The sequence below is a fragment of the Asterias rubens genome, chromosome 21 (genome assembly GCF_902459465.1).
Source record: "Asterias rubens chromosome 21, eAstRub1.3, whole genome shotgun sequence".
Lineage (NCBI taxonomy): Eukaryota > Metazoa > Echinodermata > Asteroidea > Forcipulatida > Asteriidae > Asterias > Asterias rubens.
Window position 1 is genome coordinate 9426348 of NC_047082.1, and position 15298 is coordinate 9441645.

At 38.0% G+C, this 15298-nt stretch overlaps 3 protein-coding genes across 3 annotated transcripts; 1 reads left to right on the plus strand and 2 right to left on the minus strand.

Moving 5' to 3' along the window:
- Positions 1-894: 894 nt before the first annotated feature.
- On the plus strand, positions 895-11572 carry LOC117304287 (sodium-dependent lysophosphatidylcholine symporter 1-like). Its single transcript, XM_033788664.1, has 14 exons — positions 895-918; positions 1731-1892; positions 2860-2987; positions 3300-3429; positions 4478-4556; positions 5378-5529; positions 6428-6518; positions 7027-7145; positions 7685-7765; positions 8250-8333; positions 8998-9113; positions 9570-9707; positions 10365-10541; positions 11456-11572. The coding sequence occupies exons 1-14, from the start codon at positions 895-897 to the stop codon at positions 11553-11555; spliced, it is 1581 nt and encodes a 526-aa protein (XP_033644555.1). The 3' UTR covers positions 11556-11572.
- Positions 11573-12217: 645 nt separating this feature from the next.
- LOC117304288 (lipopolysaccharide-induced tumor necrosis factor-alpha factor homolog) lies at positions 12218-13951 on the minus strand. Its single transcript, XM_033788665.1, has 2 exons — positions 13271-13951; positions 12218-12333 (listed from the first exon to the last, which is right to left on the minus strand). Exons 1-2 carry the CDS (start codon positions 13372-13374, stop codon positions 12225-12227), a joined length of 213 nt encoding a protein of 70 aa, XP_033644556.1. The 5' UTR covers positions 13375-13951; the 3' UTR covers positions 12218-12224.
- Positions 13952-14020: 69 nt separating this feature from the next.
- LOC117304813 (skin secretory protein xP2-like) lies at positions 14021-14686 on the minus strand. Its single transcript, XM_033789426.1, has one exon. It carries the CDS (start codon positions 14684-14686, stop codon positions 14021-14023), a length of 666 nt encoding a protein of 221 aa, XP_033645317.1.
- Between the last annotated feature and the right edge of the window lie 612 nt (positions 14687-15298).

Genomic DNA, 15298 nt, shown 5'->3' on the forward strand with positions numbered 1-15298 from the left:
TAGCCGAAGTCGCCATGCCATTTTTGTGAAACCACACATCTATAACTCCACAAAAAGCCGGATAGTGTTAGTTCGCAAAGTTAAAGGAAAATCACGCAATTTCGAAGGATAGTTGCTAAATATTTATGTTATACCTTTATAACATCTTCCCGCTGCCATATTGGTCTCAAAACAAACACTTTGTATAGCCAAGAGCACTCAGTTTAAAGGCAATGTGACTATTCAAGTTCTATGATACGCAATAACACTGTAACACTAGCATCAAGATGTTTTTGGCAACGATTTGCGGACTGACCAGGCTCAGCTTTCAGTTTTTATTTTGTATGCATTCTCAATTATAACTCTTGTATATAATTATTACACAAATGTTTATTTTACACTGAATTTTAGAAATGGATTTGATGGCGTTTAATAAAATCCATTCAAACGAATCACTTCAAACTTAAAAGGCGTGTTCTTGTTTATTTTGTGTTATGTTTAAAAAATATAACACAAGCGCATCACGCAGCTGATTAAAGGCACCATTGGTCAACAGAAATCACAAACTAATTATAGTCATAGGTGCAATTATAGGTGCAAACAAATCATTAATTTAGGTGCACTTATAGATCAATCAGAGTCCACACGCCTATTTATAGAAGCCCACCCTGAGCCTCAAAGATGTTTTTATTTTATTTTATTATTTAATGCATGCAAGTGCCCTTTGACCATACAACGCTGAACAAATGGCATCAGTATCAGTTAGTGCTCAAAGGTCATTTTATAGTTGACAGATTAATGAATTAGTTACTGACTGGTATTATACACATTAACCAATGATGTCATGTTATGCCCCGTTGGTATAACATCAACGACAATGGCGACACAGTCCGTTGAAGAGAATAAATAAACAAAATGGAGGATGAACAAAGCGACGAGGTAAGTTTCTTTAACAACAACTCTCTGCTGTATATACTATTCAAATTGACCATGAAAGCTCGTTGTTAAACAAACGTCAACAAGATGAACCAAGGTAACTTTAGAATCAATGTGGTGTTCTCTTATCAAAACAAAGACAAATGACTACAAAAGCGATTGTATGTGTGCCAATGAATGTTTATGCCCGATATGGTTGCAGAGAGTACCCCATATGTTTAACCATGGAGGAACAATTAGTTTCCTCCATGGTTGAACACACTATTTTCCTCAAGTCCTTGTCCCCAACCTAAAACCTTATAAGAATTCCTTTGCGAAAAAAAAACACATTGTGGTGAGGTTTGTTTAATGAAAACCATTAGAAAGTTAACATTGTGGGGCGCCCCATAATGTTTCACAAGAAATAGACAACACCTGGGGAAAGCCTATCGCTACCAAACATGTCTAAGATAACAAGCTCACAATAAAGACACAATAGAGCTGCGAGGGTACCACGTCGAGCACCAAATATTAACAATAGTGGTCATTTATAAGGCACCATGTCTGTCTAAAAGACACTCCTGGAGAGATGCAGAAGCATGAGGGCCTACATTGAGTTACAAAGATTTAAGCACAAAGTTTTCGAATGGGTTTTGAAGCTGACTTGTCAGAGATTTGTGGGGAGTTCGTTCCATGTAATGGGCAGCAAAGAGTGTGATAATGATCGGGCTCCCCGTGAGTGGCGGGTACGTGGAGTATGAAGAAGTTTGGTGTCTGAGCTGCAGATTTAAATGTAACTCTGACACAAAGACTCGTATTCGTTTTCTACTTGATAGTGTACTCCCCTAGTTCGGCCACGGATTAAGAACAGACCTAGCCCGGGTTTGAAGCTGTCCAAACGGGCCAGAATCTGCTACGGTCTCGGTGGTATACCGTACCAGCTGACGAACACCGTGCTTGGGTTCTACATCAATGTATTTCTACTGGAAACTGCTAAGGTGAGGTTTGGGCTTAGGGCTCAATTTCATAGAGCTGCTATTAGCACAAAAATGTGCTTAGCATGTAATTTCTTCCTTATGGTAAACACAGGTTTACCAACCAATATTCCAGTTGTTGCATATTGCTTGTAACTGGTATTAAGCTGTTGTTTGCTTACCCTGAAAATCACATGGAAATTTGGTTGGTATACACATCCTGTTTTTAACCACAGGTAGACATTTCATGCTAGACAAATTTCTGTGCTTAGCAGCTCTATGACATTGGGCCCTGATCATTACGCGGTCCTTGCATAGGCCATTTCATTTTGAGATGGTGGCCACATCACTATAGCACCATTGGATGTGGGTTAATGTGGCCGTATAGATGTACACTCTAAATCAAACACCGACTCCTATAGCTGCTAAGTCCACCATGTCTAAAAAAGGTTACTGGCAAAACAATCTCGAAAAAATGACATCAATTGAGAAAAGCTTGTATTGTGATCAGCTGTTTTGCCATAAAAATGGGATGCCATAGAGTGTAAACAGAGCCTGAGATATGACATTTTATACTATTGACATATTTATTTTACTTCAAAATTTTCTGACTGGTGTCATCTTTTAGCTTGTTTTTACTGTCAATAGTTTCATCTCCTTGTCATAATAATGTTTCAAGAGTCCATGTTTGTACATGTAGGTATGTAATGCTTAAACTATGAATACATTTCTTGTTACCAATTATTGGAATAAATTTCTTAACTACATCTGTTCATTTTGGGTTCCTTTGAAATAATTGTCTACAATTTATGGATAAGTTTATGTATCATGCCACCACTTTCTCATTAGTTTTGAAATAAAAAAGTATATAATTTACTCAAATGAGATATTCCTTTTTTGTAACAATAGGTGACAAAGTGGTGGTAGGATACGGAATGTTTTCCAAAGTGAGTTTTTAAAACAATACAATTTTGTTTATCTTTTGTCCAAGGTTCCTCCGTTTTACACCAGTGCAATTGTCTTGATTGGTCGGGTATGGGACGCCATCACAGACCCAATTATTGGGTTCCTCGTCTTCAGAACCAAGAGTACACACAGGTTCGGCAAACTCAAACCATGGTATGTTGAAGTAAACAAAATAGACAATTATATCAACCTCTTTCCCACAGTACGTCTGGCAGCAGACTCACCTTGTGTATTTCCATTGTTACGTAGTTCTCAGCATGTGCACATTATAGTGAGAACAATGTTGTTGTTTTTCTGATAAGTCTGCTGCCACCAAGAGTCCCTACAGTTCACTATATAGTGACTTTTGGGAATGTGTAGAATTCTATTTATCATGACCTTAATAATCATAACCTTTAAAAAAAACTAAACATAACTATGACATTCGTTGTTAAAATATTGCTTTATTAATATATGGTTTTACAGGATGGTTTTTGCTACCCTTCCAGCCATCGCTAGCTATATATGTTTCTTCTACACACCAGATACAACCAAGTCAATTTATAAGTTTGCTTGGTATCTCGTCTGTTACTGTCTGTTTCAGACTTTCCTTACGGTAGGTGACGTTTCAATTACATAAAGCTTCTTAAAGCCACTGTACACGTTTGGTAATTGTCAAGGACCAGTCTTCTCACTTGGTGTATCTCAACATATGCATAAAATAACAAACCTGTGAAAATTTGAACTCAATCAGTCGTCAAAGTTGCGAGATAACAATGAAAGAAAAAACACCCTTGTCACACGAAGATGTGTGCTTTCAGATGCTTGATTTCGAGACCTCAAATTCTAAATCTGAGGTCTCGAAATCGAATTGGTGGAAAATTACTTCTTTCTCGAAAACTACATCACTTCAGAGGGAGCTGTTTATCTCAATATTTTATACTCTCAACCTCTCCCCATTACAAGCATTCAAGAAAGGTGTTATGCTAATAATTATTTTGAGTAAATACCAATAGTGTCCACTGCCTTTAAATTTAAAAGCTATAAGAACCCCGAAAATGCGTGGTTTTGCGTGAACTTAACACGGCACGCCAATTTATGGAGTCAAACTTTTTACTCCACGAAATGGCCGACCGTGAGAATACGTAAAATAACAGGAAAACCATGCAATTTTGAGGCATAGTTTTGATCATTTTATTTTACTTTTAAAACATCTTTCCATCTACGCACTTCATAATAAACGGTTACAAACGCTTTTCATAAGCCAACTTGCCCGATCCAAGGCAACGTGTCCCTGTAAACACAAGTTTTATTGAAATACAAGAGAACTAAAGTAATCCACTATGAGTAGGATTTGAAACTTTGCATGGTGGAAATAAGATGTAGAAGAGTTTGCGGTAACACCATGTAATAATAATCTCTAAATGAGTTGGGGTGGTTCTGAAAAGAACCGTTGGATTAACTCGACGTTTCGATCAGTATGCTCTGATCGTCTTCAGAAGACGATCAGAGCATACTGATCGAAACGTCGAGTTAATCCAACAGTTCTTTTCAGAACCACCCCAACTCATTTAGAGATTATTATTACATGGTGTTACCGCAAACTCGTCTTTAATCCACTATGACTTGTTTTTGTTTACCTGTTTGTTTTTCCTCACGGACAGTTTTATCAGATGCCTTTTGCTACACTTACCCTGTGCCTGACAGATAATCAAACCGAAAGAGACCGAGCAACAGCCTATCGTGAGTATTGATTATTGGTTAAATAAGTAATAGGATGATTGAATGATCGATTGACTGAATCGTTGATTGTTTGATTGATTTGATGACCGATTCATTACGTGACATTTTGAGATATGGTTGTGGGCACGTTGTTTTTATTTGTATTGCATGCCAACACTTCCTGGATTGGGCTGTGTGTGTCATGCTTAAAGCCATTGGACAATTGCGGTAAACAGTATTGTCCAAGTCCAATTTAGGCTCAATCGGTCATCGGAGTCGGGAGAAAATAACGGGTAACCCACCCTTGTTTCGCCGTGTCATTACATGTGCTTAAAATAAATCCGTAATTCTCGCTATCGAGAATTGATATTGTTTTAATGTTTTCTCAAAAAGTAAAGCATTTCAAGTAATACTATTTTAAGAGAAGTCTTTCACCATTACCTTCTGTAAGCCCTGTAAATTATTTGTAAATCTGTGAACTTTTTTTTTTTTCTGTACCGAAAGTGTCCAATGGCTTAAAAAGCTCTGCACCTCAATGGGTTCCCCTTCACTAATTAGCTCGAATAATGTGCTTTCTATTTTTGTAGATTTGCAAAATGTATGTACCTCATTTACTGATCTTGATACTGTGGCCAAATAAATAAACTTGAACTTGAACTTGAACTATCCCCATTACCTCAAACATGGTATTTAATCATGCTGTTTCCGCAAACCAAATGTATGTTGATACCTCAATATGCAATGCCTCAATTCATATTATGTTGTGTTTATTTGGTATGAACTTCTGCTGATCAAAACCGATTTTTAAAACTGTCATAGTTACTGTTTGTTATTCTCTTCAGGAATGGGTTCAGAGGTCCTAGGGAATCTTCTCGGTCAGTTAGTTATGGGTCTCTCACTAACACTCTATCAATTAAAACTGGGTCGTGGACCAATCTTATGCCGTGATATAAACGACACTTCAACTCTACCGCCCGAACAGGCTGTGATAAAGGTAAACCATTCACGAGAGGGCGCTTTTAAAGGCAGTGGACACTATTGGTGGTAATTACTCAAAATAGTTATCATCATACAATCTTTCTTGATTACGAGAATGGGGAGAGGTTGATAGTGTAAAACATTGTGAGAAACAGCTCCCTCTGAAGTGACGTAGTTTTCGAGAAAGATGTAATTTTCCACGAATTTTATTTCGAGACCTCAAGTTTAGAAATTGAGGTATCTAAATCAAGCATCAGAAAGCACACAACTTCGTGTGACAAGGGTGTTTTTACTTTCATATATATCTCGCAACTTCGACGACCGATTGAGATCAATTTTTCACAGGTTTGTTATTATGCATATGTTGAGATACACCAACTGTGAAAACTAGTCTTTGACAATTACCAATAGTGTCCACTGGCTTTAACGTGTTTAAGTTCCTGACAATATATGTAATTATTGCGTGAAGCTTTTGCTCCGTGTGGATTAAGAGGAGGAAACTATGAATGAATAGTAAGCTTGCGTATACAACCATGTTTAAGCCTAAAGCTATGTTTTGGGAGTAATGGCTTTGGAAACCACACCGGCTCTTTTCAGAGCCAACACTCACACAAGAGAGAGTTTACTCTTGGTTGTACCCGCAAGTTTGTATTATTTATAGTTTTTTTTCCTAAACATATATATCTTTTCTCGTGACATACGGTGGCTCAAGTTATGGTGTTTCTGGTTAGTGGAATGTGAGTTTGAGTCCCGGTCGTGACACTTGTTCATGAGCAAGACACTTTACCACAATTGCTTTGTCCTTAAATACACCAGGACACTATTGGGCAATAATTTTGATATTTTGTTAAGATACGACTATCCACAAATCTGTATGTTAATGTTAACATGAAGATTCATCTCGGTTTTTATAGAGTCGAGGATATCTGGTTGGGGCTGGTGTTTTATGCTGTCTGTTTCTCATATGTGCTCTCTGCGTCATTATTGGAACTAAAGAGGTTACATGTAAGTATACAAAACAAAGCGCCTGCAGGCGATTTCACGAAACGCTAGAGGATTAATCCTGTCTCGAGTTAGGACGAGTAACTCGTCCTAACTTCGGATTAATCTTAAGGTCTGAATGCCACAGTGCGGGTTTGGAAGTCCTAAGATTAATCTTAAGTTGGGAAGAGTTTGGTGAAATCGACGGCTGGTTGTTTTGATGAGGAAAGATTTAACTTTATTTGTATGTATATATATTATGTAATAAGTGTTGGATTTTTTCTTTCTTTCTTTTTTCATTTACCTTTTTTTTTAGGGGGGTTCTTTTTGGTTAGGTTTTTTTTTTCTTTTTTTTTTCTTTTTTTCTTTTTTTTTTACATTTTGGTACAATATAGTATTTGTGTATACATTTATATCATGTTGCTATATCTATTACGTGGACTTGGGTAGCATTTGGATCTTTGCATTATTTAGTGGGAGTATTTTAGGTAAAATTTGGTATTTTCGGTCATTCTGTTGCTTTTATTTGCAGCACCGAAGCGTCAGAACAAGTACAAAGAGCCGTTTTGGCGAGCAGTTGTTAAGGTCATCACCTTCGGACCATGGCTGAGACATATCGCTTTCTTGATCCCATTTGTCTTGGCAATTCAGGTAGGTCTCGTTCCTTCAAATTGTGTGTTTACTTTATTGGGAAGCCAGTCTTTGTGACAGAAACACGATCGGCCATTTTTTTTTAGTCAAAAATAATGGCCGACCGTGTTAGTTCACGACGCAAAAGGAAAACCGGACAATTTCGAGTGATACTTGTGTGGATCATTATATTCTACTTTTAAAATATATTTCTAAACTTGTGCATTTCATAACAAAGGGTTTGGAACGCTTTTCAAAGTCCAACTCGACCGATCCAAGGCAATGTGTTCCTCTAATATTTTACATATTGTAGTACAATGCTGGGACTCGTCATAAGTTCTAAGATTAGGGCCTACTCCTAAGTTTGGACGAGTTTTGTGAAATCGGTGAAGTCGACGGCTAGTTATTGTTAGCATGTTGAAGTGAGGTGATTCGAGAACCTCCAAAAGCAAACTAACTATGATAATGTGCCTGTCACAATGCTTGAAGGTCCGCTTGATTCAATACTATTCCAATTGTCCACTATACTTAGTACACTGTTTCCTTTTTAATTTGATTAGGCCATGCAGGGTAATTTCGCCCTTTATTCTCTACATACCCTTGGAATGAGAAGTTACCAACCGGCAATCATCGTTATTTTGGTAAGTCTGTAGAAGCTCTTTTCTCTTGTTCTTCTTATTCTTTATCTTCAACCTTCACTATTGTAAAGGACTTCACCTGAACCGATTTCACGAATCGCTACACTCGTCCTTGGTCCTAAGATTAATTCTTAGTAAGAAAGAGTTTGGTGAAATCGACGGCGTGATTATCTAGATTAATTCTGCGACTATTCTAGTCCATTTCGTTCAATTGTTTTGTTTTAGTAATGTTTTAGTTTATGTTTTAGTAAAGTGCGTTTTGTAAAATCAAGGGAATAGCTCATTATAGTTTGGTTGCGATTTTAAGAATGTTTTGAGGCACCAACGTTTCAGTTGAAAAGTCAAAAACAAATCTTCTTCAAAACTAACAAAACTTTGTTAAACATAATGTACAATCCTATTGACACACCGCTATTTTCAAGTTTATTTTCATTATTTAAACAACAACAACATATCTTGTTTATACTTTATACTTTATTATTGACAGATTTCGGCTTTTTTAATGATGCCAGTGTGGCGAAAGTGTGTTAAGAGATTCGGAAAGAAAATTACGTTGTTTCTTGGTATGCTGGTAAGTTAATACGGTTCGCTTTAAAATACAATTTGTTTTTAAATAAAATTATAAACAAATGCAAACAAAAAACCACAAACATTGTTTTATTGTGTATCTTTTAACTTGCTCATTTTTTTTTGGTTTATGTGTTTAACATAAAAAATAAAAAAAATAAAAAAAGTATATTATTCTAAAATATGTCGCCTTGGCTTTATATTGCACAAAATATCCTCTTATTGCTAGCTTAAAAACAAATAAAGCAGATAAGTATCTGACTACGGTCAGGTAATGTTTCAGACATTGTGGGAGTTTGAAATCTCGCGATAGGAAACAAACCGCGAGTCTGCTGCCACCTAGAGTATATTGAAGAGTTTATTATTTTGCAGATTGGTCCCCTGGTCTTTATCTGGAACAGGTACTTCCTTTCAGAACCAGTGATTACATTGGATACAATGATTTCATTGGATAAACGTTTAGTGACGTAAGCATTCTGCATCTGTGTTTTGACTGGTCCGAGGTTCGGCAGCTGCACTTGCGGTTGTCTGTATGAATGTAGGTGAAAGGTGAAGATGGACGGGGATTGTCCAAGGCAAGAGACCACTCTCTGTAGTTATTCACGAGCCTCGAAGTGCTACGTCAGATGTTAAGGCAAATCCTTTTTATTTATTTTTTATTATTTTAGCCTGCCGTACCGTTGATAGTTTCGTGGGGTCTAATACCGTACGGCAACGTCTGGGTGCAATACATTCTTGCTCTGCTCATGGGGAGTGTTATAGCAGTCGTGCAGTTGGTGCCGTGGTAAGTTATCTAAGTCTACCTAGTGTTTTCATTATTTTTATAAGAGCCAAAGCAATAATAATTAATGTGTTTATTTGATTGTCTGTCATTTTTGTTGATCACATTGCGATAGCTATAAATACGGTATCCTATCAAATTGCATTTTAATTCATGGTTTTTCGTTTATGTTTGAGTTCTTGTCAACCCTGCTTTCATCAATGTCGTAAAGTTTCCATGACATTGATATGTTCGTTACAATTGTATGTTAGCTGTACGCCTAGGCCTAATGTAAATAAATAATGACAAGTTCCAAGTTTTAAATTTCACACTTTCATTAATATCAAAAGTTTCGTTTTATTTTTGCAAAATTTACTTTTACTTTTGCAAAATATATTGAGTGTATAATTTTGTTTCCGGTGATTCATTATGCAATGGAAAATGCATGATCACTCTTTGTCGTCTTCTTTTTCAAACCAGGAGTATGGTACCTGATGTCATTGATGACTTTTTACTGAAGAAAAAATGCGGATACGAGACCATCTTCTACACCTTTTACATCATGATTGTCAAACTCGTTTCGGGCCTTTGCATTGGCATCACAACTTTTGTATTAGGGTGAGTGTTTTTATCAACATCAAGGAATGTGCCACGGAGGAAATTATGTATTCAAACTTTGTTTCCTTCACAAAATAGATTGTTTAAAGACCTGGACACTATTGGTAATTACTCAAAATAATTTACCATAAAAACGTAACGGACAATGGGTAGCTCTAAATTGTAAAACTTTGTGGGAACCGGCTGCCTTCGAAGTAGCGCAGTCTTATTGAGATGAAAGAAATTTCTCACCAAATTTTGAATTTCAAGCATCTGAAAGCACACGACTTCGTGTGACAAGGGTGTTTTTCGTCCATTACTCACTTGCAACTTCGACGACCAACATGTTTGTTATGTTGTGCTTATGTTGGGTTACACCAAGTAAGAAGACTGGTCTTTGACAATTATGCTACCAAAGGTGTCCAGTGCATTTAAAACAAGTCCTAACTTTACAAATATGTTGTGGAAAAGCCATGACAGTAAAACAATTATCTTTATTATGTCACCTGAAACATGTTGTGACATTTCGATGTATTTTTGTATAAATGGTAATTTGTTAGTGTAATTTTTATATAACATATTTTTAGACACGCAATCCAAAACGAATTTCACTGTACAAATATTTGTTTTTTTACAAGTGACAATAAAACATAATTATTATTGTGTTTATTATCCAAGAGTCGTCGAGTTCAAGCCTGGGGTTTGTCAGGTCACGGATGAGGTCAGATTCACTCTACGACTGTTGATTACTTGCATACCAGGTTGCTGCATCGTGATTGGCTTGGTCTTCCTTTACCTCTATCCAATCACAGAAGAGGTGCGGAAACAGAATCAAACAATACTGGAAATATGGAGGTAAATCTTTCTGATAAACATTATCTGTAGTAAATGAAATGATACAATATAACCCCCTAACCGCCCATCGCGGCTTGCTTAAAGGCAGTGGACATTATTGGTAATTACTCAAAATAATTATAAACATAAAACCTTACTTGGCAACGATACGGGAAGAGGTTGGTAGTATAAAACATTGTGAGAAACGGCTCCCTCTGAAGTGACGTAGTTTTTCAAGTAAAAAAAAGTAATCGTCCACGAATTTGATTACGAGACCCCAAGTTTAGAATTTGAGGTCTCGAAATCAACTATCTGAAAGCACACAACTTCGTGTGACAAGGGTTTTTTTTTTTATTTCATTCATATCTCGCAACTTCGACGACCAATTGAGCTCAAAATGTCACGGGTAATATATTATGCATATGTTTAGATACATTAAATGAGAAGAATGGTCTTTGACAATTACCAATAGTGTCCACTGTCTTTAACGAGTGTCAACGGTCTCGCTTAATATATTATTTTGACTACTACCATCTACAGTATCATACCTGCGTTGTGATTATTATTCAGGACGTTCTGATCACTATTCATGAGCCGATCATTATTATTCACGTTTGCTCATTAATATTCATATTCTGATTTAATATTACTCATTTTTTGCCCATTAATGAGCTCGCTAAGCAACAGAAGGCCTTATCCCGTTTGCTCCTTGGTATTTATATTGTGATTCTATTATTAATGTTTGTTCATTATTACTCATGGGCTGACCATTAGTGTTCCGGTAATATGGTGTTCCTCAATAATCATATTCTAATCAATATTATTAATGTTGCACATTGTCATTCATGGGCTGACCATAAGTACTCCCGTTTGCTCAATAATATTCGTATTCTGATCTTTATTATTCATGTTTGCTCATAATTATTCATGAATAGGGATGCTGGTGACGATAAGAGGCGACAGACGATCAAACGATGCATGGACCAGCGTTTCCGATCTAAGTCAATCAGGACACCGACAATGACTTTCAGATGAGACATGGTTGGTCAGAGTTTTAAAAATGGACCTGATGCACATGACGACATTTGAGAAGGGCGCCCTCGGGTAGATACCAAAGGTGTGTTGCTCATTGGCCCATTCTCTGCGCTGCGTGTACATTTACTGTGCGTTTTCCATTGGTCCATAATCGCTTGACCTCTCAAGATGGCGGCGTGGTGACGTCATGTACATCAGATCCTTTGTAAGTCGGGAGCACAGTACGTAGACAGTAAAGTTAAGCCTACCGTTTGAATCAAAATCTTTACGTTATCGATTACTTCAGAAGTTATAATTGGAAAAAGTTATACCGGTAGTGGGAAACTAAGTTCATAGTATATTATGTAGCTCTAAAAATATTTGTTATCAGAAGTTTCAAAAACTAGAAACAAAAATAGACAATGGTACGATAGCAATGTTTCATGACAGTGAGAAAACAAAACCGAGTACACAACGAGTTTTCACATAATTATATAGGGCCTCTTTGAATCCACGACTTCGGCTTCAGATTCGGCTCAGGCTAGCTTGGCCCCGCGATTGTTTTGACAATATTGCGCGTGCCTTTCGTACGCGCTCAGGGCTTCAGACGACATGAGTGTGAATCCGAATCCAAAGCCCAAGCCGTAGATTCGAATCTACTTCAGTGGTTTATAATATGTAGGATTCAGATCACATCCGTTTAAAGGTACCAAGGTATGCATTGCACTGCGGGCAGGAATGGGCGACGTCCTTACAACCAGAAATGCAGAAAGGAATCAAACAGCATCCAAGGAAACCACTGTGAAATTGAAAACAGTAAACACAGATTTCAACAAGTATTTTAAATTACATTTTCCTGTTGGGAGGGGTGTCCTGGCAGCTGACTACTGTGGATGTGGGAAGTTAGAATATGTGTACGAAAAAAAAAAAAAAAAAATCCACAGATTTACATTAAACATTTACGGTGTGAAGATAATGGTTGTAGAAAGCTTCCCTTAAAATATTACTTGCTGAGGTGCTGTATTTTTTTAGAAATAAATGAACCAATTTACCGTGAAAAAAAAGGTTCGTCTATAGGGCTAGGGAGACGAAAACCATGTAAGCTTGTAAAACGTATTTAACGTCACTCCTGAAAACATTGTTCTGTTATTTTCACTTAAAAAAAACAGAAAAACTTGACGACCGATGAAGCTGAAACTTCTACATGTATTCTACTGCATACATCTTCATTCACAGTGATACAAAAGGTGTCAAAACCCTTTTGAACAACCGTTACATGACAGGTCCGTCTTCTTAGACTTGTTGCCTCTTCGTAAATTTGTAATAATAATAATAATAATAATAATAATTTGGGGGGCTAATCGTCCTTACTCGCAGCTAAGAGCTGAATTGCGAAGGACGCGGCTACAACGTGTTCGAGAAGCAGGCATGCAAGGGCGCATTCAGCTGCCAGCCACATCAAACCCAATATGACCACGGAGCACAGCCAAGATCGAAAGTGGTTTGATTTTTTCCCGAGGGAGGAAAACCGGATTGTCTGGAAAACCCTCGTGGCACAGCAGAGAACCAACTGTTTATCATCTCGGATCTCATAACACACAACGACTGTCCTTACAACCTCAGAAGGAACTTTAAAAACACCACAAACGGCGTTTAAATTGTAAGTTTCATCATCACACTAAATCAAATTCCATCAACCTTTCCTCGTTGAAGTCTTTGGTACTTCTTTAACTTACCCAAAAAGGCAAATACTTCCGACGACTAGCCATAGTAACAATCCATTAATATACGCTGTTCGAGTCATTACACTCTGCTGGCATTGAGGACAGACCATTTGCATTGGATATTCACTAAAAGCTGTATGATAAGTGAGAATTATTTATTTAATAACGGCTCGAAACAAGGCTATCATAGTGCTTGGTATAGGCTTATTGACAAGTCGTTCATTGTTTGTCGCGGTGATGAAGTGTAAGCGGCTCTCTCACAGCTATACCCTCGCGATATCGCAATGCGCGCGAGACTACCGCTGACGTGATTACGGTCCCATAGTATTCAAGAGCCAGCGGTATCGCGAGAGAACAGTATAATCTCGTGAGAACATGCATCACAACAAACATTTAACGACTTGTCAATAAGTCTAACAGCAAAGTGGTACGTTATAATCTATATTTGTTAAAATCCATTTAAATTATTGCTTAGCACGAAAGTTAGGTACGTTTTGTAAACATATTCAAATTATTATAGTGTTGAATTTGTTTGAAAACTAAATGGAATATAGTTTTTTTTATGGGAAGTTTGCAGAGATGTAGAATTTGTTCACATCATTATGTTAACACAAGCTAATTGTTTTGCTATAATATTTTTTTTGCCGTCCAAGCAAGCCGGCGCGGTTTGTTTATCAACAGTAGAAAGGTCTATATATTTTATCTGGTTTGATTATTTGTAAATAATAATGATTCTTTGATAAATAAAAGACAACGAAAATATTACTTACGCGTACTTCTGACGTATGTCATTTGTTGTGTACCTGTTGTGTAATTCACTGTCGTCATCGGCTGGGGGCCATCGACGGGCACTGGGCCTGGCATGGGCTGATAAGGTCCACCGACAGGAACTTGGCCTGGCATGGGCTGGCCTTGGGGAGGTCCGGTCTGTAACTGGCCTAGTAAAGGTTGTGGTGGGTATGCGGGGTCGGCAAAGGCTTCCGTGTATTTCGGTGGTGCACCATCGGGATACGGAGCTGGGATTGGTTCAGGAACACCCGGAGTGGCAACCGGAGTGGTAACCGGAGCGGCACCCAAAACAACACCCAGATGGGTACCCGGAGCGGTGGCCGGAGCGGTACCCGGAGCGGTGGCCGGAGCGGTACCCGGAGCGATGGCCGGAGCGGTACCCGGAGCGGTACCCAGAGCGGTACCCTGAGTGACAACCGGAGCGGTACCTGAAGCAGCATCCGGAGCGATACCCGGAGCGGTTCCCGAAGCGGTACCCTGAGTGACAACCGGAGCGGTACCTGAGGCAGCATCCGGAGCGATACCCGGAGCGGTACCCTGAGTGACAACCGGAGCGGTACCTGAAGCAGCATCCGGAGCGATACCCGGAGCGGTTCCCGGAGCGGCACCCGCAGCGGCATCCGGAGCGGACTGAGACATAATTTGCGTAGCCTGTCACTGTGTCAGTAAAGATAATACATCAATCAGACATAATTTTGTTCTCAAGCTTGAGGGCAAACGCATCATATAAAAATAATAACGTATATCTATATTATTGTGTCTTCAATTAGTTTTAATATTTGCCTGTTTAATTCCACTTATTGGAATACCATTATGCAAAAAAAATAGTATTATTAACAGTAATTCCACGTATAAAAAAAAGATAAGGTAAAATTATACCAACTGTATGCCCAACGAAAAATTTGAGAATGGAAAGCGTTACCGCAGTAACGTTTCTCCCAATGTGTTTTTCTATTATGAAATGTTGATCTTGCCGGAACCCTGATTTTTGGCAATAACTCAAAGACACAACCTTGTTAAATGAATACAACCACCTTCAAACAATCGAACAGTTCCAAAAACCGATAATTGCATTCAAATCACGGGCACTATTTGAAATTGTATCTCAAGTTATGCATAAAATAACAAACCTCTGAAAATTTGAACTCAATCGGTCGTCGAAGTTGCGAGAGAATAATTGAAGAAGAAAACACACAAGTTGTGTGCTTTCAGATGCTTGAAATAGTGAGAAATCAGAGGGAGCCGTTTCTC